General features: G+C 40.5%; 1 protein-coding gene across 1 annotated transcript in view; it reads right to left on the bottom strand.

The window, feature by feature from the left end:
* Positions 1-483: 483 nt before the first annotated feature.
* The window catches only part of Tspan7 (tetraspanin 7), a 122,835-nt gene continuing 101,405 nt past the window's right edge, over positions 484-21,913 (bottom strand). The window contains exons 2-8 of the mRNA XM_077107266.1: positions 21,068-21,256; positions 17,564-17,638; positions 14,901-14,996; positions 12,917-13,072; positions 6,616-6,699; positions 901-973; positions 484-629 (exon numbers count right to left, since the gene is read on the bottom strand). Of these exons, the coding sequence (XP_076963381.1) occupies positions 905-973; positions 6,616-6,699; positions 12,917-13,072; positions 14,901-14,996; positions 17,564-17,638; positions 21,068-21,256 (669 nt within the window). The 3' untranslated portion in view covers positions 484-629; positions 901-904. The remainder of the gene's footprint in view (positions 630-900; positions 974-6,615; positions 6,700-12,916; positions 13,073-14,900; positions 14,997-17,563; positions 17,639-21,067; positions 21,257-21,913) is intronic.

Here is a 21,913-nt window from a genome sequence, read left to right as displayed (position 1 = left end):
TAACGCTCCAAGACCATTTCCTCATGCGTGACACATGCTTTCTTCTCCGTAGGAACAATTTCTAGTGTGTCTCTTTACCTGTCCTAGGCAGCTTAAAGAAGGTAGGAAAGCATTTTAGTAAAGGGAAAACCAAACCAAATGAGATTAAGTCAAAAGAACAGATAACTAGCATCTGCTTATCTACGTAAAGGTATGTGGCATTTATCCACCACGGTCAGGGGCTAACAGGAGTTTCCCATACTACATGCAGGACTCCAAGGGGCCAGTGATGGTGTGATAACCAGTGACCTACGATGAGCTGCAGGTGGACCAAGTACACGTGAAGGAGCTGGCACGCACGGGGCCTCAGGGCAGGGATCACTAGGACTAGCCGCAGGGGGCCTGGCTACACTCTGTGGCACAACAGGGCTTCACAAGATGGACACTACACACGATGCCAGTGGAAAGATGAGAGACTGGGTAGGAGTGTCAGTTGCACGCAGGGGGTGGGTGGGTAGGGTTTGGGGAAGGGGGTAGCAGGAGCAGGGCAGGTGTATTATGTACTGTGCTCTAACATTCTTTGGAAGTCTTTCAGAGATTGCTGCAGTTCCTTTTTAAAACAGGTCTCTTATTCCATCGCTCTTGAAAGACTGAGAGAGAAATTAAAACACAAGTGATTCACCATTAATAAGGACTTGAACAAAAAGGTAACATGCTGAAAAGAGCATTTCCATATTTTATGCAATAGCACCCAGCACACCTCCTCCCAGCACCTGGGAAATGAGATTTCTGCCTATGGACAAGTGCCACCCAGAACAGGTATTTAAGTGGCCAGGTAGTCCTCTTACAGAATTGGCTGAAGGGTATATGGCAGTAGTCCAGGGACACCCACCAAGTCCAGCACTCCCCATTGTCACTCACCTTCTTACACCATCTCATACTGATTGGCCGTGATGAACCGGGACAGACAGCAGGCCAGCAACATGCCAATCAACTGTTGCCAGGGAGACAAACCAAAAGGAGATATTCAAATCACATCAGATGTAATTTTTAATTAAACATTTTAAGTTGATACATAATGATTAAATATATTTATGGGATGTGATATATTTTGATATATAGATATATCTAGATGTAATTTTTAGCAATGGAGGGACTGAGGGTTTCCATTATGTGACCAGGGAAAGGATGCTAGCGATAAAGAAGAAACCAGATTTCAATTGTGGGAACTAAGCTGGAGGAAGGCTACACAGTCAACTGAAGTTCTGGAACTGGCCACAGGGTTCCAGAAGAAGCTTGCTCTGGTCAGTTAAGAACAACTTTTGATACTAAGTAGTATTAAACTCTGTTCATGTTATGAGAATAATGAAAAAAAATCAAGCAACACGGAATTAGTAAGATGTTAAATAAAAGGCCAAAATTTAATTCAAAGCCATAAGCACATGCATTTGGAAAATTGCTCAATATAACATGATACTCTAGTCAAACTTAGCTGACAGAATAATAGTTCTTTCCTTGTGACAGCAACAGAGACACTATTCTTGACTAGGTTCATTTGCTTGTGAGGTAAGATAAAGTCATGGTTTGTAAGAAGTAGAAGGGGAAAGAGGACAGTGGGGCTTTACATTCTCTTTGTCTCTTGACCATATAGCTATCTTAGGCCTAAATGGAACCATCTACACACAGGGTACGCCTCCTAGTCTTTCTGGGGCCCAAAAACAACCAGTCACAGAGTACTTCCACCTTCTCAGAAGGCCCCAGTCTTCCACCTGTCTTTGTGCCTTGGCCTAACCTGTGGCACAGGTGCATGTGATAAAAATGGCTGTGATACTGCCAAGGCACCCTTAAGCACATCTTGCTCTCTGCTCATTAGAAACAAAATTCTCATTCATGAATCTGGAGGATCAGCATTCTTTGGATGGGAGCCCAATAGTACACTTGAGCACAGAGGCAGCTTTGGTTGGGCCAGTATAGTCCCTTCTATTTAAGCAACTGGGCACATTTTATTAGATCAGAGGTGGGGAGTGACCTTTAGAGATAATCTGTTACAGTGTCATTCTACATGTGGTCCCAGAATCAACAGCATGGATCTTGTTAGAAATACACATTCTCAGACATGCTGAATTGGAAATTTTGGGGTGAAGCCCTGAAACTGGTGCTTTAGTAAGCCCTCCAGAGGAAGGAACCACTCATCCATTCTACCTAGTTACCCTTATCTTATAGACAAAATTCCTGTGGCCATGCTAGTCTGTACTATTGGTCAGCATGACCCTTGAACTCTATTTTCCTAGCTTTCAGCTTAACAGTACAGGTTCCAGTCTCCAATAATTACCTTACCTCTAAAAATGATAATTGTGTTATGAAATATCCAACCTACAACTTCTACCAGGTAAGGAAAACTTATCAACTTACTGGGCCCAGACAATCTCCTGCCAAGGCTCTCTGGCTAAGAACATTCCATGGCCAAAATATATATATATCAATCATGTACTGCCAAGTGGCCAAAGGTATCATGGCTGTATCCTTCAGAATATTCTGTCAAATGAGAATCTAAAATTCCCCCATAAGTGTAAGGACTTTGAACTTTAAAACTTGTCATTTTTTATCATAACTGCCGTTTTCCAGGACCATCATATCCAGAAAACAATTGATAGTGTCAAAAAATTAGATTCCAGCTAAAAACTAAGTAAGTATTGGGGGCACATCACATGTGTTCAGGCATATCTAGAAAGTTGGGATTATAATATTGCACAAGGTTGTAACAAAGAGTCTATTGAAAACAGATTTAGGGGAGCTTGAGGAATCTTCCCCCAAACTACAGAGGTAGTCCACACATAATGTCACAAAGTGAATAATACCAGTGTTCAGGCTCAGTACCCCATGACTTCTAGACTATATAAGGTACTGGGAGAAAGGTGTGAACATGCATGATCTCTCCTGCCTCAAGCCCTCTTGAAAGAGTAGCTGCCAAAGACATAGGGAAGAAGTATCATATTCAAAGATGTGCAACCTCTTGCTATAATTTATAGGGCAGCAGGACCTGTCCATCAAATCCTGACAGATGGGCTTTTCCTTGATAGGTCAAAGGCCATGGGAGCTTGGGGAGAGAAGCATTAAATGATTGACCAAACCCCGTTGTCCTAACAAGAGATTTAAGTTGGCCAAAATAGCTAACAGGGGGAAAAAGTTCTTGCAGTCTATTAAAAGACTAGACTTGGCCTAGTTTCCCTTGTATTTGATACCATCTTTAATCTCTGAGACAACAGATATGTGAGGCTAGTTTCTTCCAACTGATGATAGCACTGAGGTCCCAAGAGAGGGCCAGGAGAAGGAGACAGTGAAGTGGGGGTGAGGGAAAAAGAAAGGGAGAGCTCTGTTATTTCCTACCCACTTGGGCCTTTACATAGTAGGTCCTCCTTTATTACAGGAAGGCCAAGGCACAATAGTTTCATCAACATCAGTCAACATTTGTGAGATTTACTATAACTCTGGCTGTAAAATTTATGAACAAATGTAGCTAAAGCTTTGCTTCTAGGTCACGGATCAATAGGGCTGGATCTTCCTAAACAGGCACATGGTAAGTGGCTACCATCATCCCAGGGGATCTGAAAACCAACTTTGGCTTCCAGGAACCCCGAATCTGCTGGTACCATAAACAGCTACAGTTGGTAGTGCATCTGGCTGGAGAAAGTCCTAAGTTGAGTATGGTAGGTCTCAAAGTCTTTGTTCTGCTGGACAAGCCTCACCTTGTAGGTAAAGTGGTACTGGCTGAGTGATATCATCACTGGGCTTTGTATTTTCTTTTCTTATCCCAACAACTATGTGGTAATTTGATGACACCTAAGCTTGTTGCACAGTGTTTCTGTTTGGGGTTTCTTAGGTCCAAAGCTCTTCTCCTCCCAGCATGCCACAATTATATTCAACCATGTCAAGGATTTCTTGAAGGCAGCAGAGATTAATGTGCAACAGGCCAGCTAATCATTTCTCTATGCATAAATTCCTTCTTAGGGATGTGTAAAAGAAGAGTGGAGAAAAGCTATTCAACAGATTCTTCATGCCTTAGAGAAGGACCTATATGACTTGATTTCATCTCTAATGAAAACTGGATCCTGCTCTCCACCATGTATACACTCAAGGAAGGCCACATGTGTGGAGATATCCTTGCATAATAAGATGCTTTATCCATGAGATTCCAGATTCACTGAGGTGTTTGCCTCCTCAGTGAATCTGGAATCTCATAACTGCATCATGTTCCTTTATTTTTCTAGGGAAGCCACAAGAGGAGACTTTAGTGATATTTTTTTCCCTCCAAGGGGAGAGTCCTCTTTCAAAACTAAACAGAAGTCTGTCTTCCTGGTGTTAACCTGATGCTACATATAAATGTGTTAAGGAAACTATGTTCAAGGCTTTCAAATGTATCCTGCACACTTGAATCAGTCACAAGGTTTTGGATACACTAAAATGTCCCCTGCAGTCATGACAGAGATGCTACTGGATGTTACTGTTGAAACATTATAGAAAACTAGAGGAAACGTCAGGGCAGCCATCCCTTTGAAATTTCTTTAGAGGCTGTGTACATTGCGGTGTTTGTGACCCACTCTGGTTTGTCTGTGTGTTGGCATGTTGAGGGTTTAATTCACTTCATGAGCTACAAGAACAATGAAGTGTGCTAAAAGAGAATTTTGAAACTGCAGCAAGAAATGTACTTATATTGCCTAAGTCTGCATGCTCTTGTGAGATGAAATGTCACACAGGTTTTAATAACTGCTTAGGAAGAAACACATTTATACTTCTCTGCAGCTAAGCTCTCTAACTCACAAGAACAAACCACCAGGCTATGGTTCTTTTCCTTAATCTATGCAAGGGCTACACAGGTCTATTCATTTTGTGATCATTTATTAAGCTGTAAATTTACAATTCACGCATGTTTCTGTACATTCAATATTTCAACAATCGTTTTAGGAGTGAGATGAAATCTCAATGTAGTGTTTTTGCATGGTTGTTTGATTTTTGGTAGTAGGGATTGAACCCAGAGGTACTTAACCACTGAGCCACATCACCAGCCCCCTTCTTAAATATTTTATTTAGAGATAGGGTCTCACTGAGTTGCTTAATGCCTTGCCAAATTGCTGAGGCTGGCTTTGAACTTGCAATCCACCTGCCTCAGCTTCTGAGTTGCTGGGATTATAAGTGTGTGCCACTGGCCTCAATGTAGTTTTGATTTGTATTTCCTGATTGCTAGGAATGTTGAACATTTTTTTCATATATTTCTTAGCCATTTCTATTTCTTCTTTTCAGAAATGTCTCTTCAGTTCTTCTGAAGAACCCATTTATTGATTAGTTTCTTTGGATTTTGATGTTGTGAGTTTTTTTTAAGTTCTTTCTATATTCTGGATATTAATCCCCTGGTGGACATGTAGCAGGCAAGAATTTCCTCCATATGCAGTATACCACACTGAATTCCACCTGTATGTATTCCTATAAAACACCAAAAAATAAGTATGTAGAAGAAAGACAAGTACAGAAGAGGAAGGGAACAGAGTGAGGGAGGAGGAGACAGACAGGGGAAGAACTAGGTACTGCTTATATGATTACGTCAAAATCAACTCTATTGTGTATAGCTATAATACACTAATAAAAATATTTAAAAAATACAATCCAGGGAAGAAAATTTTAGAAGCAAACTTGAATAAATTTAAAGTGCATCTGCATTGCTAAGCAGGAGGGACAGGGGTACAGATGGACAGATGACCTCTATAGTAAGTAGAACACTGGAAAAATTATTGAAACAATATTAAATGAGCTTTGCTTGGAAAATAACCTGTTGATCTGAAAAAGGCCTCAGTTAAACAAAGTTGTTATTTGGTTGCTAGGTATACATGCTGATCCTTCTGCCCACTGCAATATTATAGCTAGAATGTAACATTTTGCTGGGAGATCAGAAGCATGTGGAGCAATACCCTGCCTGGTGGCAGTAGACTACATTTCAGATCTAGTTTAATCTTGTTCCATTCTTTAATATGTGTGGTTTACTTAATCTGCATAATTATTTCTCCCATTGTTTTTTAGAGGGTGGATAGAAATGAGGGGATATAAAACTGAATACCCAAAAGGTGGATTTTCTTTGAAGAAACAGAATAGTCAAAGCTAGAGATTAAAATAATGATCACAAGATGAAGTTGATAAATGTGAGCTTTCTTTAAAAGGAAAAATGCCATGCATAATCCACAGGAACTAAGAAAGAACAAAAAAGGACAGGTCAGCCAGCAAAAAACCTCCCCCCAATCCGGATCAGCTATTTGATGTTTTGAGTTGTTTATGCTCCAATTAAGCCAGCACCTTGTTCAGTTAACCTCCATTTGACCTACAGAAGAAGCAAGTTGTTTTTCTGGAGCTAGTCATTTGTTGAACTGTAACCGATATTCCCTTGATGGCAAAACTTCATTTAAGTTGAAAAAGGAAAATCAATAAACAGATGACCTGAGGACTAACGAGCAAGGAGCTCTGACCCCATCTATCAACCTTTCCCTAGGCACAGGATGGCAGGCTGAGAATGTGGAGGCCAGGGAGGGAAACCAGAGCTGGAGGCAGGGGAGAACCTAGATCGAGCCCCACACAATGATGTAGGTAGGCTACCTGGGAGAATGCAATTCCAAACGCCACTCCAGCGATGATCCCCATGTTCGTCTCCATGAAACTGGTCACCAGATCATAACAACCCTGGAAACACACAGAAGGGGTCTCAGAGATGTGTATTGGCCAGTCTAGGCTGGGTTATACACACTTACAACATTCTGTCATATACTTTGACTTGAATTTGGTAAACACAATTGCAACTCACCCTAGGAAATACTGGAATTCCATTCAAACAAACAAATTCAAATGTACAAAAAAGTATAGAGAGTAGTACAATGAATCCACACCCCACATTTCCCCTAACATCACAATTAATATATAGTCAAGCCTATTTCATCTAAACATCCCTGACTTCCATTCCCTGGCTGAGTTACTTTCAAACAAATCCCAGACATAATTTCATCTACAAATGTCTCAGTAGGATTAAATTTAGCATGAAATCTGTAAGCTCTATGAAGCAAACACTGTACAGGCAGAGAAGTAAATGGAAACAGATAAAAAGGCATTCTATATCCTTGAACAGAAAACCCAAGTATCATAAACATAGGCACAAGCATTTTGACAATGAATGAGAAAAAATCTTGGATAAACAAAGACAAATCATCTGGTTAGAGGGAGGTGTTTGAAGATCTGCCAACTCTCTGGAGTTTTATGGTTCTTCCTAAGGGAACTGCTAAGATTTTGTTTTTTGTAGAGAAAAATCTATGTTCTAGAGTAATATTTTCCAAAATTTAGTATATAACCTTGAACAAGTCACTTCCCCTTTCTGAATGTCAATAACTTTATCCATAGAACTAAGTAAATTTCCCTTTAACACATTATAATATCTTTATATGGCATGCTTAAAGTCAACAATTTTCACAAATTCTAATGTAATTTTAATGCTAAGAAAGTGAATTACCTTTATTTAAGATCTGGTTGGAGTTCAATCACAGTGCTAAACAAGTTTGTTGTTGTTGTTATTCCAGATTACACTTTACCAACCTAATCCAGGCAGGAAACACTGAATTTAAAGTCAACTGGCAGGAATAGGAGTATATGAGTGTGAATATGAGTGTGAGGGAATATATATATTTAATTAAAACCAACCAAATCAACCTAGAGCCCCTGAATTGATTTATTCAGCTAGGAAGACATGGTCTTTTTCTAGTTTTCTGATAAATGGCTTCAACTTGAATGTATCAGTGTGTGAAAAATGAAGGCATAAATTCAATAAATTGGATAAAGGTGGTTCTTGTTTATCGAGAAAGGCATAGTAAGTTGTAGCCAACATCTGAAGAACAACAAACACCCCACTGCATCTCCTATTTTAAAATTCAAATCTTAATTTAACATTTGTCATAGCTTGTGAAAATTCTGCCAACGCCCTATCTTTGAAATGATGTTTTATATTCATAGTCCGTTTGCAGACAAAAAGTGCATTAACTTAGCAGTGGTTGTAGACACGTGGCTTCCATGCGAGTCACAATCTGTATTCATTGGTTATCTGATACAAATATAAAGGGTAGCATATTATTGTTTCTGGGGACTTGTGGAACTTGACTCTCTCTAGCAGAAGCTTGCTGCTTTTACTTTTAATAGTGAAATGATGTACTACTTTTTAAAAGGTAGTGGGAAGGAGAGGAGTTTGGGTTAGGAAAGAATCAAAGCAGGAAGAGAAGTGGATATTCTAATAATGTCCTAAATGGTATAGCAGCAAAAATAGCATTTTGTTGAGCTGGCCATCATTTCCATATCTTCTCCCCACAGTGATGGTCAGGTGAAGGAATGAACTCCAGACCAGCACCAGTGTTAGGTCAGTTCAAAATATGGAAACACAAGCTGATAATACCATTCAGAGAGAAGTAATGTGGGTTGTTTTCTTCCTCTGCAAAATGGGTTAGCACAGATTCCACCCGCTACCACTGGTCTCAATTCTACACTTAAGCTGAATATGTTATTTTAAAATTTCAATTTCTTCAGGATGCAAGGGTGCGTGCCTGTAATCGCAGCGGCTCAGGAGGCTGAGGCAGGAGGATCATGAGTTCAAAGCCAGCCTCAGCAATTTGGCGATGTGCTGAGCAACTCAGTGAGGCCCTGTCTCTAAATAAAATACAAACTAGGGCTGGGGATGTGGCTCAGTGGTTGAGTGCCCCTGAATTCAATCCCCAGTACCTCCAAAAATTATGATTTCTACTCCATTCTTCTTTTTAAATAAGGTCACTCTAACCAGTGAAAAGAATCAGAAAAATGAAATAACTACCTGGTATTGGTACAGTGGTGGCAAAATAGTTTTCTGTAAACTCTGCTCCTCAAATGTATGTTCTTAAATGAGTAGCATCACATCACCTGGGAGCTTTAAGAACTGCCCGATTGGAGGCCCTACCCCCAGACCTGATGAACCAGCGCTGGCCACAACCCAGGTTATTTAGAATTAATTTAATGACTTTTAACTAGATTTCCAGATGATTCACATACATACCCACTGAAGTTTGAGAAGCACTCCACTGTAAGGAAAGTTTCCTATTTTGTATTCCAAATAAGAAAGCAAATTAATGCATCATGTCAGTAATAGGATTAATCAAGATGAGAAGATGAAAGTGATGTCAAAATAAATGTTTTCCATCTCTGGGTTTTTTTTTTCTTCTGTTATTCACCACATGGACCCAGGGCCCATTTTGCAAATCTCACTATACCTCTGCAGACTGTGAGAACTGCTTTGATATTACAACCACAGGCCATGTTTGCATTCAACCTTAAGTTCTGCACTAAAATGTGATCTTATCTACCCACAATAATCTCTCTCAATTTCCTAATATGAAAGCCTGGTTTTCAGGCATGAGATAAATCTACCGAGAGTTGCTAAGTCTCCTAGGAAACACCCAGAAACAGAATAGTTAATTTGCTTACCCTCTCAGCATGTCTAAATCAACACAGTCACCAATGGAAAACATCTGCAAGTGGCAGACTTGAACTAAGGAAGAGAAGGCTAGTTCCAGACAGGTTTTGGGAAGAGATATCTCTGTAGCTGTCAAGCAGAACTCTTTCTTCTTCTTGCTCTTACAAACTGGCAAGGCACTCTTATGGAGTAGGGTTCAGCCAATGCTATTAGCCAACCAAATCTGGTAGCAAAACCAAAAAAAAAATCTGCCCCCCAAAATAAATGATAAATATCCTGTGTTAACCGTTCACACCTCCTCCCTGCTGCTCTAAGTAATCTGGATAGCATAGGTTTCCTTGGGCTGCCAGGAAAAAGCCAAGAATCATCTTTCTGTGCTATCAGAGTGTAGGGTTCAAAACACCCAAAGATCTATATCCATAACCCATCTATCTACACCATAGGACTCCATACAACTAGAATGTGGCAGTAGTTAAGTTCTTAAGGGAAAATAAGTCAATGAAGGGGGGCTGGCATATATGAGCACCTACTGTTACTTCCTCTACCCCATAACCAATTCCCTTTTGGAGAGGTCTATAAAAACTAGATAGGAGAAGTAATTTGTCTCAGAGATTTGTGTGGGCATTAAATGAGAATGTCTAATGAAACTCAAAAGACAAATTTTAGTGTCCATCCACTTTTTGTTCTCTGGAGGAACCAAGCTAGAGAATACAAGGGCGGTGAGAGAAAAGTTAAGCACCTCTTCCAAGTACTTAAGGTGCCCAGAGAAATACAAAATAGGCCTGCAATGGAAAGATGGGGGAATAAGTTCCATATGTAGGTTGTCAATTAAATTTCTTTCTAGACATTACTGTAAATATTATAGATGCACTATAGGATATGCTCCCAAATTTTCTTTTAGATATTAACAATAGATCCACCCTATAAGGACCTGATGTACCATTTCTAACAAAAGATGGTGTAATACAGAGGAAGACAAACTTCATCATTGTCATCATCAGGATCACATTTATATCACAGTTGACATTTTTCATCACAGCTAACAATTACAGTACCCTTTGTCTGTACCAGGCACCATGCTTTAGATACTTTATCTCCTTCATTTTTAATGAATTTAAACCAAATCTCCAGATACTTTCCAATAACTCTAGGGGACAGGAACTATTATGATCCCCATTTTACAGATGGAAAAAGAAAGATCGAGAAAGGTCAAGTAAATTGATCAAGATCACATAACCTACAAGTGGCTGAAGCAGAATTTAAACTAGGTCTGACTCCAGACCCTGTGCTCATGATTTCTGGACCCTTTACTTTGAAAAAAGAAGAGCAAGTTTGGGTGAAAAAAAAAATTTTACCTAACGTTGGTAAGTTCTGCTTTTATAAACCAGCCTCATGAGCCAAATATCTCATTGCTATATATCACTCTTGCTTTCCATAAATTGGAATGTCCACCATGTGCCAGGTCTGCTTGGCATACCATATAATGGCAGCCTAGTGACACATATGGGTGTTCAGTGGGGATACTCATGAAAAAAGCCAAAAGTAGTCTTATTAACTAATGAGAGGTGAAGGAAGCCTCAAAAGTTTGAGAACAGATATTCTCTTAGCCAAGACAGGTAGCTTTTAGTATTGCATCTTACTGAATCATGCCAATAGCAAAGTAATAAGCCCGGAATGACAAAAAAGCTTCCAGGATGGCAAAGATGCATTGCAGTGTTCATGTTACAAATACCAACATGAAATGGGGGAAATATAGTAACCACCTCTTTTTAAAAAAAATTTAAAACTTGCTTATAGTCCTTTATTTATTTATTTACACGTGGTGCTGAGAATTAAACCCAGTGCCTCACACATGCCAGGCAAGTGCTCTACCACTGAGCCCCAGCCCCAGCCCTGTCACCACTCTTAACACTCTAATGTTGAGAGAAGGGCTGTAATCTCAGTAGTTGGCCCAGACCATATAGAATTTTGAAGACATCAGAAGAATAGCCTATCATCCCAGCCAATCAGGAGGTTGAAGAAGGAGGACAATAAGTTTGAGGACAGTCTCAGCAAATTAGCAAGACCCTGTCTTGAAATAAAAACTGAAAAAGTCTGGGATGGTTTTCTTAATTTCTTTTTCAGCTGAATTGCTGTTGTGGTATTTAACAAAATCATGTTATATGCACACATAAATGTACCAGAGGGAATTTCACCTTTATGTATATGTATCAAGTACCAATCAAAAATAAATAAATAAATGCACGACAGGAAGATCAGTAGAGGAAGAAGATGGGGAGGGAGAAGGATAGGAAGAAAGGGGTGGGGTAAGGACTGAAATAAAATTCCTTATATGTATAATTTTGTCAAAATGAACCCATACTATGTATAATTATAATGCTCAAATTAAAAAAGGACCAGGGATGTAGTTCAATGTTAAAACACTCCTGGGTTCAATCCCCAGTACCCCCCACGAAAAAAAATTTGGAATTTTATCTTAGTAGAAAAATATGGCCCATGGCTGAATAACCACAGGTAAACTCAATAGTAGGCTTATTTTCTCCCCTTTGTTTCATTAAATCACATTTGGCATATGACACTTCTCAAAATCTTTGAGAATATAGACAGCTTTCACATATAGTTGTCATGTCTTCATTATATTCTCTGTAAAGCAGAATACAGAATTGATTTCCCTTTTCCCTAACTACAGAAACTTCATTTCCGTCATTTGCACTATGTACTGACTTTCAAATTTCTTTTAGCCATCTTTTTTTTCGCTCTGATTTCATTGAGACTCAGGATGTTGACAGTGAGTTGAATTAGAGTTGCTGATTTCTTTTCCTATAATGGCAAACTCCCTAAAATAAGGGCCACCCTCCTAGCAGAAGCAGATGCTGTCTGTCAACTCCACTCCCTTCTTCCTGCCAAAGACTGGCACCCAGCTGCAAATAATTTCATGTTTAGATGGTATATTTGCAGAAGAAAGATACTCAGAAAGAAGAAAGTCAACATTCTCTGTCTGACACAAGCATCAGGGTTAACAGGAACCACTTGCTGAACCTTCATAACTGTGCATGGTAGAAGCTGTCTGTGGAGAGCAGTGGAAAGCTGATCTGAGCCACAGTTTTTTCTCTTCTAGAAGGGAGCAGCCTCAAGTGCTTTTCCCAGGCAATCAAGGACCACAAAGGAAGACACCTGACAGCCTCCTGGACTATCCTTTGTAAACTAGGTTGTCAGAATTTCACAAAAACAACAAAGCCCTCCCAAACATTCACAACTGCCAGGCATGGTGGTGCATGCCTATGATTCTAGCTACTCAGGAGGCTAAGGCAGAAGGATCACAGGTTTGAGGGTAGCTTTAGCAACTTAGTGAGCCTCCACCTGAAAAGTGAAAAATTCAAACATTCATAACCAGTCCTGCCAGGGTTGGGAGGAAGCAGGTACCTTCTGGTTAACTTTGGTGGCGGCCACAGTCAGATTGTGGAGATCCTGGGGGTTACAGTCGGTTTCGTTCATGCAGCAACTGGGGGGGATGCCATGCTCCAGGAAGTAGGGGCTGGTGCTCCAGTTGGTGTAGTTCTGCACACCACAGCAGCTCAGCTATTAACAGAGAAAGGAAAAGAATCAAAGAGTGATAGATCAAAAACACTGTGGTCTCCTCACTCATTGGCCTGCATCTTGTCAGAGAAACATGGGCCAAGTTCCTAAAACAACGTGCACAGCTTTGGTGAGAAAAAATGAACTAAACTTCCACTAACAATCATCCTCACTTTGGTGCCCATTTGAACTCGAGGCAGGGAGTAAGTCTAGATTATATGTCCACTGGCTTTCTTATCAACTCCGCAAAGCAAAGCTGTGCTTCTCTGCCCTGGTGAAGTATCACAATCACTTGTGAGAGTTGTGTGTCATTAAAGACAGAGACATACACACCAGCTACAGCAGAATTGTTCATGGGGAAGTTGAGGCAAATAATGGTTTTACAGAGCACTTCACTAGATCTATACCAAGAAATAAATAAATGTTTTTTGGGGGAGGGTAACATGCACATAAAGAAAGAGAGAGAGAGAGCCGGCTTTGGCAATCACAGCCCATCAGCTGCCTGTTTTGTGAATAAAGTTTTATTGAAACACAACCACACCTATTTGTTAGCTGTTTCTGTGATTGCTTTTGTGCTACAGCAGCAGAGTAGTTGTGACAGAGTATAAGGCCCTCATAGCCTAAAATAAACCTTCACAGAAAAGGTCTTCCAATCCCTCATGTAGAAAATATTAAAATAAATAGGACAGAAATAGATGTTGAGTTTGGGCAAAGGGTATACAGTTTATTGTAATATTCTTTCAGTTTTTCTTGAAATTTTACTTGAAGTTTGAAATTCTGATAAATGGATGGAACTGGAATACATCATACTAAGTGAAATAAGCCAGATTCAGAAAGTCAGGGGTTGAATGTTTTCTCTCATATGTGGAAGCTGAGAAAGAAAATGAATTGGAAAAAAAGGGGATCTCACAAAATTAAAAGAAAAGTAGAGTATAGGAAGGGAATCAAGAGGGAGGGAAGAAGGGAAGAAAAGGAGAGGTACTAGGGAACGAAATTAACCAAAATATGCTATGTGCGTGTACAGACATAGCATAATGAATCATTTTATGTATAATTATAACGCATCAATTAAAAATGAATCAATAGAAAGGAAACAAGTAGAGTAGATGAAGGGGGTCAGAGGGAGGAAGACGGGAGTACTGGAAAATCTAATGCATAAAACTATGTTGTGTGCATGTACGAATATGTCACAATGAACCCTAACATTCTGTATAATTTTAAATGCACCAATAAAATATCAAAATAATTTTAAATACTGTTTCTGTAATATTAAAAAAAAACTAGAACAAGAAAACTCAAAGCCAAAAACCTTCTCAGGTAATCCTGATGGGCAAACAGGCTTGTACTCTAGCACCTGTCACCCTGAGAGCCTCCCGGCAACCCAGGCCATTCCCACACCTGCCAGATCCCTCTGTTTCTCCATACACTGCCCTAGATGGTGGATGCAGCTCATCCAAGCTCTCTATCTTAAAGACACTGATTCCAGAGAGCCAGTCTTTGGAAACCAACTCAAAGCTAGGCTGTCGTCTACTCTCTGCCTAAATCCTTTCCCAGGATTCAGATTATAAGGGCAAATAAGCTGTCATCAGAATGCTCACAATCCTTACTGATACACAGCTTACTCAAGCGAGTGGCCTTCTTTGACATTAATTACCTGGAGAAATGGAGCCTAGACAAATACCAGTGTCAACTCTTGACAATGGAACTTGACCAAGAGCTAAAGAATAGAAATTCACAGCAAATGCTGCTAGCCCAACCTACTGGCTGCCTACAAGACTCAGCCCAGACCCTGCAGACAGATCCCATCCCAATCTCCTTCCCTGGAACTTACACTGCGCTGCACGTGGTCCACGGCCCGGCTCCTCTCATCATTGCCATTGTAGTTCTGCATAGCATCCGTGTAAGTCCTCAGGAAGGTGTCCTTGATCTGTGGAAGACAAGGGGCAATATGGTTCTAGGCCACTGCAACTCAAATTGACTCAGATTCATACCAACTTCAACTCCATGGTAGCTTCTTCTGAGAGTGTCTGCATACATGTTGATCAGAGAGAGAATGCCCTGTTTTCTGAGACAAAAGCGCTCAGAAAGTTCACCAAGGGATTTATTAGCTCAAGATTGTTTTCTAATAAAAAGTGTTGTCCTCACCCCTAAACCAGAGGAAGCCTGGCTGATTCAATGACCCAGTGAAGTGGCTAGTCAGTTTCTGAAAGGGTTGGGATTGTGAGCTGCCAAACTGTTAGGCATGAGTTTTCTAGTTATTTTCTTTGCATTGATTAATGCCCATCTTTCTGTAACTTTCTCTGACCTTGTACAAAAACAAGGGTAAAGGACAGGCCATTGGAGTGACAGGAATACTGATGTTTCATCCAAAAACAGATCCTATCATACCATACAGGAGAGGGGGAAAAACCAACTTTCACCTGTCTTTACTGAGGCCAACGTAAAATAAGCTAAAGGACAAGAACTTTTTCTGTTAATAAGGAGTTAACAAAACATGAATGAATACATTTGTAGGGAAATTTTCAAGTTCTGTTTTCCTGGTAATTTGATGAAGGTAGGGTGTTAGGTATGTTACCAGGTAACCTGGCTTAAGTAAAACTGACCCCTGATTAGTGAAATGCCTCTGGACAGCAAATGGCCATATTATTATTACCTGGTGGGAAGCTTAAGCTAAGTATGTTGACTTTCCTAACTTGGTATATTCCTTGCTGAAATACTGGAAGCTATGTTCAACGGACAGTTAAAGAAGGGAAAGAATGGTTAGTTACATGAAGCCTCTAAGCCAAGGTGGTGACCATACCCAATTGTGTTATCTCATTTTACTGTACCTGAATTGTCTCGTGGACAAGGGAGCTGCACAGAATAGGCCCTGCACCATACTGAGGATTCATGCTGATGGTTGTGGGAAAGGTAACAGGGAAAGGAAGAGAAAGCACCTAAGGCAGACTCCCATGGGATTTATCTTGACCAAGCCCAAAAGCGGAAACTGGGACTAGATGATATCAGACTCAAGGGTCATGGCAACACTCTACCTGCTGTTGCCCTATAGGATAGTTGGGCATCCTTCTGAATAAATGGCATTAAGTGTGGCCTATTTTCACCATGTGAGTTTAACTATTTAGCCAGACTCAAGACCAGAACTGGTGGCACTGCAACCCTCCCTACTACACCCCAGAGTGTTTCAAATGAAAAGAGGTGAGGGAGATGAGGATCTCCAGATCTTAGGGAATGAAACCCATTAAGAGAAAACCCCTATGTGGAACACAGTCATGGCAATATCCCAGAGGAAATGGGCAAGGGCTCAGGGAGGAGTGAGTCAGGCTGCTCCTGAGGTTCACACATGTACTTGGGGCACCTATGAGGGGTATTGAGTCCATGATGTCATCAATTTTCATCAATTGATAATAAGAATGAGGATTGCTATAGTTTGGGTCTTCAATGTTCCCTAATCGTCCATATATTAAAGGCTTGGTTTCAGCTCATGGAGCTATTGGGAGGTTGTGGGACTTTTAAGAGTTGGGGATTATTTATATGAAGTCTCGGGTCATTGGGGGTGTGCCATTGAAGAGGATATTGGGACCCTGGCTTCTTGCTCTCTTTTTTGCTTCCTGGGCACCATGAGGTGACAGCCTTTTCTGCCAGACACTCCCACCCACCATGATATACTGTGCTACCACAAAGCAATAGCACCCAGTGACCATTGACTGAAACCATAAGCCAAAATAAACCTTTCTACTTTAAGCTGTTTATTTTGGGTATTTTGTCATAGTGACAGTGAGCTGACTAACACAGCGGGTCTAATTCTAGATGCAGCACTGTGTGCAATCCCATGTGGATGCTTTGGCATCTGGGATACTGCCTTCAATAAAGAAAAAAAAAAAAAAAAAACAAGGTAACAGGGAAAGGAAGAGAAAGCACCTAAGGCAGACTCCCATGGGATTTATCTTGACCATGCCCAAAAGCGGAACCTGGGACTAGATGATATCAGACTCAAGGGTCATGGCAACACTCTACCTTGGTAGGATTTCAACCTACACCATGTTATATTTTCCCTTTTCTAGTACATGCCTATGTCCTTCTGCCTTTATAGGGTAAAATCATGGATTTCCAAGCAGCAGGACAAGTACTTTGATTTCCCTTTATAGTCTCAGGAATCTTGTTACACAGATACACATGTGTGTCCTATAAAGCATCTATTTTTAAAGGAGTATTTAATCTGTACTGAAGGTCACTACTTTAAAACAGAGTGGAAAATCATATTGTGTAATAGCTACATAGTGAAATAGGATCAACAATGAGGGTTTTAAATCTGGTAAAGTACTTGCACTTAGAACGTCACTAGAAATTTAAGGCATATTACATGACATTTGGAAAACAGCAGTATCACTAGAGAAACCAGGTAGCCTATATGCACCCTTTACACATTTCAAGTCGTCTCAAAAATCCCCCTCCCAAAGGCCCCTTAACTGAGTTCTCTACCTTATGTGTACTCACCTCATGACGAAACACAAACCCTGAAATGCCAGCAACGAGCTCAGCTAGGAACACCAGGGACAGGAACATGGCATACTGAGAATCAAGTGGACAAAGACAAAGTCAGACCTCAGGAGTGAGAAGAGGACTTTCTCAGGGTAGGTTACTTCCTGCCAGTGGGAAGTAGACAAGTCCTCATTCTCCCTAGTCAAAATTTAGAAAACACGTGAAACTCTCCAGCTTGCAACAGTAGCACACATCTGTAATCCCAGTGACTCAGAAGGCTGAGGCAGGAGGATCACAAGTTCAAAGTCAGCCTGATCAACTTAGAAACCCAGTCTCAAAATAAAACATATAATGGCTGTGGATTGAGCCAGGGATGTAGCTTAGTGAACCCTTGTGTTCAATCCCTAGTAACCCCCCCCCAAAAAAAAACAACTCTTCTCCAGATTTACCTACATGAGCCTCAACATAAGAATGTGTCTATTTAATATGGATTAGCAATTTAGGGTGCCTAGGATGAATAGAATTCATCAGTGACTAACATGCCTGTTAGTTCAGTTCAACTAGGAGAAATTCAGAAAGATCAATTAAAACTAAGGTATCCACTATTTTTAACACTGAAATCTTTGAACTAGGGAAAAAAAATCTGCTCTGGGGGTCACAAACTGTTCTTCCCTGCCTGTGAGTCTTTCTTAGCACCTTCCTCATCATGATGATCCAGCACCTGTGAGCCCACCCTCTGCAGCCTGATCGGTTTTGAATCTGTTCCAACTGTTGGAAAGACTTCCTTTTCCTTGGCTGCAAATCTCCCTACTTCTAACTTCTACTTGCTGGTGTTGATTCTGCTTTTAGAAGATACAGGAACCAACCTCTCTGACTTCCACTAGCCCTTCATATGTGTGAGCACAGCCAGGATATAAACCTGCTGCTTCTCTTCATTTGCGCAAACTCCTCCACTTTCCTTGGCCACATCTCAAAACCGTTTCATTTGGAAATACACCCCTCCCATCTGGGCCTACAGACCAGAATGTGCACAAAACGATACACCTCTTCAGTATGCTGGACACCCCTGAGCACAGTACTTTCAGCACTTTTCTATGGGGCTGCTCACTTCTCTGGTCAGAACACTGCATAGCCTTTTAAAAAGCAAATATGTTGCCCTACTAACCATGTTCCAGGCATTTAAAGCCCTTAGTGCTTCTCATCTCGTGCTGCCTGCACTTCTTGAGGTGTGTCTGTGTGTGTGTTTGCAAGTATGGGTACCTGAGTTCAGAGATATTAAGGGTTTCTATCTTTTGACTTTGAAAAGCAGATAAAAGGAAGAAAAACGGACTTCTTACCAACAAGGCATATGTCTTACAATCTGCTTCTTCTCATCTCAAAATAAAATACAACAGTTCTGAATGTTTGCAATAGCCTGAAATGATGCCATGAAATTTGGATGGACTTCACGTGGCCATATTACTTTTCTGTAAAGTGTACATGTCGTGTAAAAAATAAATATGCATAGAATCATTAGTTATTTTTCTCAGCTACTGGCACATATAGCAAAAAAAAGGAAATACTGGCTTAAAATGCCAATTTCTTTCTAAATATCAACAAAATCCTCTGTAAACACAGCAAGTCACTAAAATATCAAACATGTACTTATGATGCCCCATATCCTCAACTTCTCTCTCTCTCAACTTCATACAAAATGCAATTAGAAGCATTGCATTGCTTCTAATTGGGGAGAGTCTCTCAGCAGACCTAGAATCCACCAGAAAGTAGTATGGAGCAGTAGTTCGCAAGGAGGCAACTGGGAGAAAGTCTCTTTGATCAGAAGCCCTCCTAGGAGTAAATCTTAAGTCATAATATTTGGGCTAGAAGAAACCTTGATGATTTACTTCAATAATGTTCTTTCATAATTGGGGACAATGGCCTAGAAAAGTTATATTCACCAGATCTCCACTCTTCTTGTTTGTGAAGATAGTTTTCTAGTATCTTTTTTTTCTATGCCTCTAAATTTTCCCTTTGCTATTCATCACCAAGGTTCTCAACATTGACTCTAGAGTAAAATCACTGGGGGAGCTTTATAGAAAATGTGATGCTATAGCCTCACCACCAGAGGTCCTAGTTTAACTGGCTAGAGAGGGAACCCTGGCAAAGGTGTTTTCAAAAGGCTGCCCAGGTGATTTAATCATGCACCCAGAGTTGAGGGCCATAGCACTAGACCACAAGAAACTAATGCTTATGAGAAGTACTAGAAGGCAGACCAGGGGAACAAGGATAGAGTGTCAAGTGACAGCTACATGTGTCCCCATATGGCTTCCTTATGGCTTTTCCACTAAGGAAATGGTAGCTGAGGTATGTAGGACCGACCATGATCAAGTCATGTACTACTTCCATGAGTTTGCCAACAAAATGACTAATTCTTTGTTGCCAGTTGGGAAGGTGATTCCTTTGAAGTGAACCACCCTCACGCCCACAAGTGTCACTAGGTAGAATTAAATATATTGTCACAACCTTAAAGATAAACAAGGATAGGCAACATGACCCTAGTAGAATCTCTGCTTCCCCACTTTTATAACATGAAATTAGTGGGGATTAAACCCAGGGGCACTTTACTACTAAGTTGTATCCACAGTCCTTTTTATTTTGAAACAGGGTCTTGCTAAGTTGCTGAGAGCCTTGCTAAGTTGCCCAGGCTGGCCTCAAGCTGGCTATCCTCCTGCCTCAGCCTCCTGAGTTGCTGGGATTACAGGGGTGAGACACTGCATCTGGCTTGAAATAGCTCATTTTAAACAAAATTTTCTTCTGAGAAGAGGTCCTTGCTAACTTTTATTTATAAAATTCTTCAACATTAGTCCACATCAATGAAACACATAGTGAGTAGGAAATTCGTCAATTGGTCTACCAGAAAGTTAAAAATCATCTTTCAATAGTCTTCCTTTACCCTCTGGGATACACCGCTGCTTCATCTATCCCATTAGAGTATAGGAAGCCAAGTATGGGTCCTGGTAGACCATATTTGCCATTGCATCAGCCCTCTGGCTTAGCTCCAACAGCACTGAGCCAGGGAGTGCATGATAAAAGAAGAAGATACACCCACATCCATGCATGGCCAGAGTCAAGGAGGCAGGAAGTATTTTTCTAATGGGAACTTGGACTTGACAGTCAGCTTATGTCTGGATGATGCATTGCCCACCAAAGCTGCACATCATATGCTTGAGGCGATTTCTGAGAGAGTTCAAAACTGGAACTGGACATCTTGCCAGAAGGGCATCAACAGCCTATTGGAATCACAGGCCTCTGCTTTCTCATCATCAACCTCAAGAGACTGAGTTTACTGTGCCAGGTTATGTTTGCAGTTGTTTTTCCTACTGGGGGATTAAAGGGTGGATTAAGTAAGAGTTTTGATTAAAATAAGAATCAAAAAATATTAAAGTCTTTTCTGTGGCCTCACAAGGGGACACATCATGTGATTTATATTTTTACAAAAAATACAATTGAGAAGGCAGTATTTTACTACAACATACTCACCAGCTTCAGCATCCATGGGCTACCACGGCATGTAGCAAAGCATCCAAACAGGCCAAAGACGACAATAGTGGTGCCAGTTCCGATGAGCACATAGGGAGCATTTGTGGAGTTCTCAGCAATAAGGGAGATATAGGTGCCCAGAGTAAGTTTTCCCCAGACTCCAACAGCCAACAGGATCACCCCAGTGATCTAAAAGGGGGAAAGAAGAGTAAGAAATCATTACTCATAGAGTTAAGAATCAGCACAGAACAAGGTGGCTAAGTTTGAAGACTCAAGTTTCCATGAGCAAGATGGTAGATGCTCCAGGATTCCTTAAGCTGCAGAAAGTGTCAGAGACGATTAAGTAAAACCATCACAGGGTAAAGACTCTTTGATTTTGTACAATTAGATCTGCCCCTCACACAGCCTCATATGCACTTATTGTGCTAATTGGAATTCAAGCCAATGATAAAGAACTTTTATTTAACAGTTATTTAAAAAGTATATCATAAGATCTGAGAGCTTTCCCCCAGCTGCTGCCTGACTCTGAGCTAGGTACAACTCCAGGAAGAATGTCAGCTGCCCTCTTCAATGCATGTGTATATATCGTATGGTTTTTTTTTTTGGGGGGGGGGTTATTGAAGTGAACCGTATATTGTATGTTTTAAGGACATCCTACATGATGTTTTAGGAACAAGGAGATTCTCTTTGACCAATATCACAAAGAGCTCTATAAAAATAAAATATTTCAAATATTTTTTAATCCTCATTGATGTACTGCCTTATTTACAATACTGCATTCAACAGAAGAATCTGAATAATTTCTGGAATTAGTTGTAAAGCGATTTTTCTAATCTTACTGATCAG

Source organism: Callospermophilus lateralis, chromosome X (assembly GCF_048772815.1).
Source record: "Callospermophilus lateralis isolate mCalLat2 chromosome X, mCalLat2.hap1, whole genome shotgun sequence".
NCBI lineage: Eukaryota > Metazoa > Chordata > Mammalia > Rodentia > Sciuridae > Callospermophilus > Callospermophilus lateralis.
Note: the sequence above shows the minus strand (reverse complement) of the source record. Positions and strands in the feature narration are given on the sequence as shown.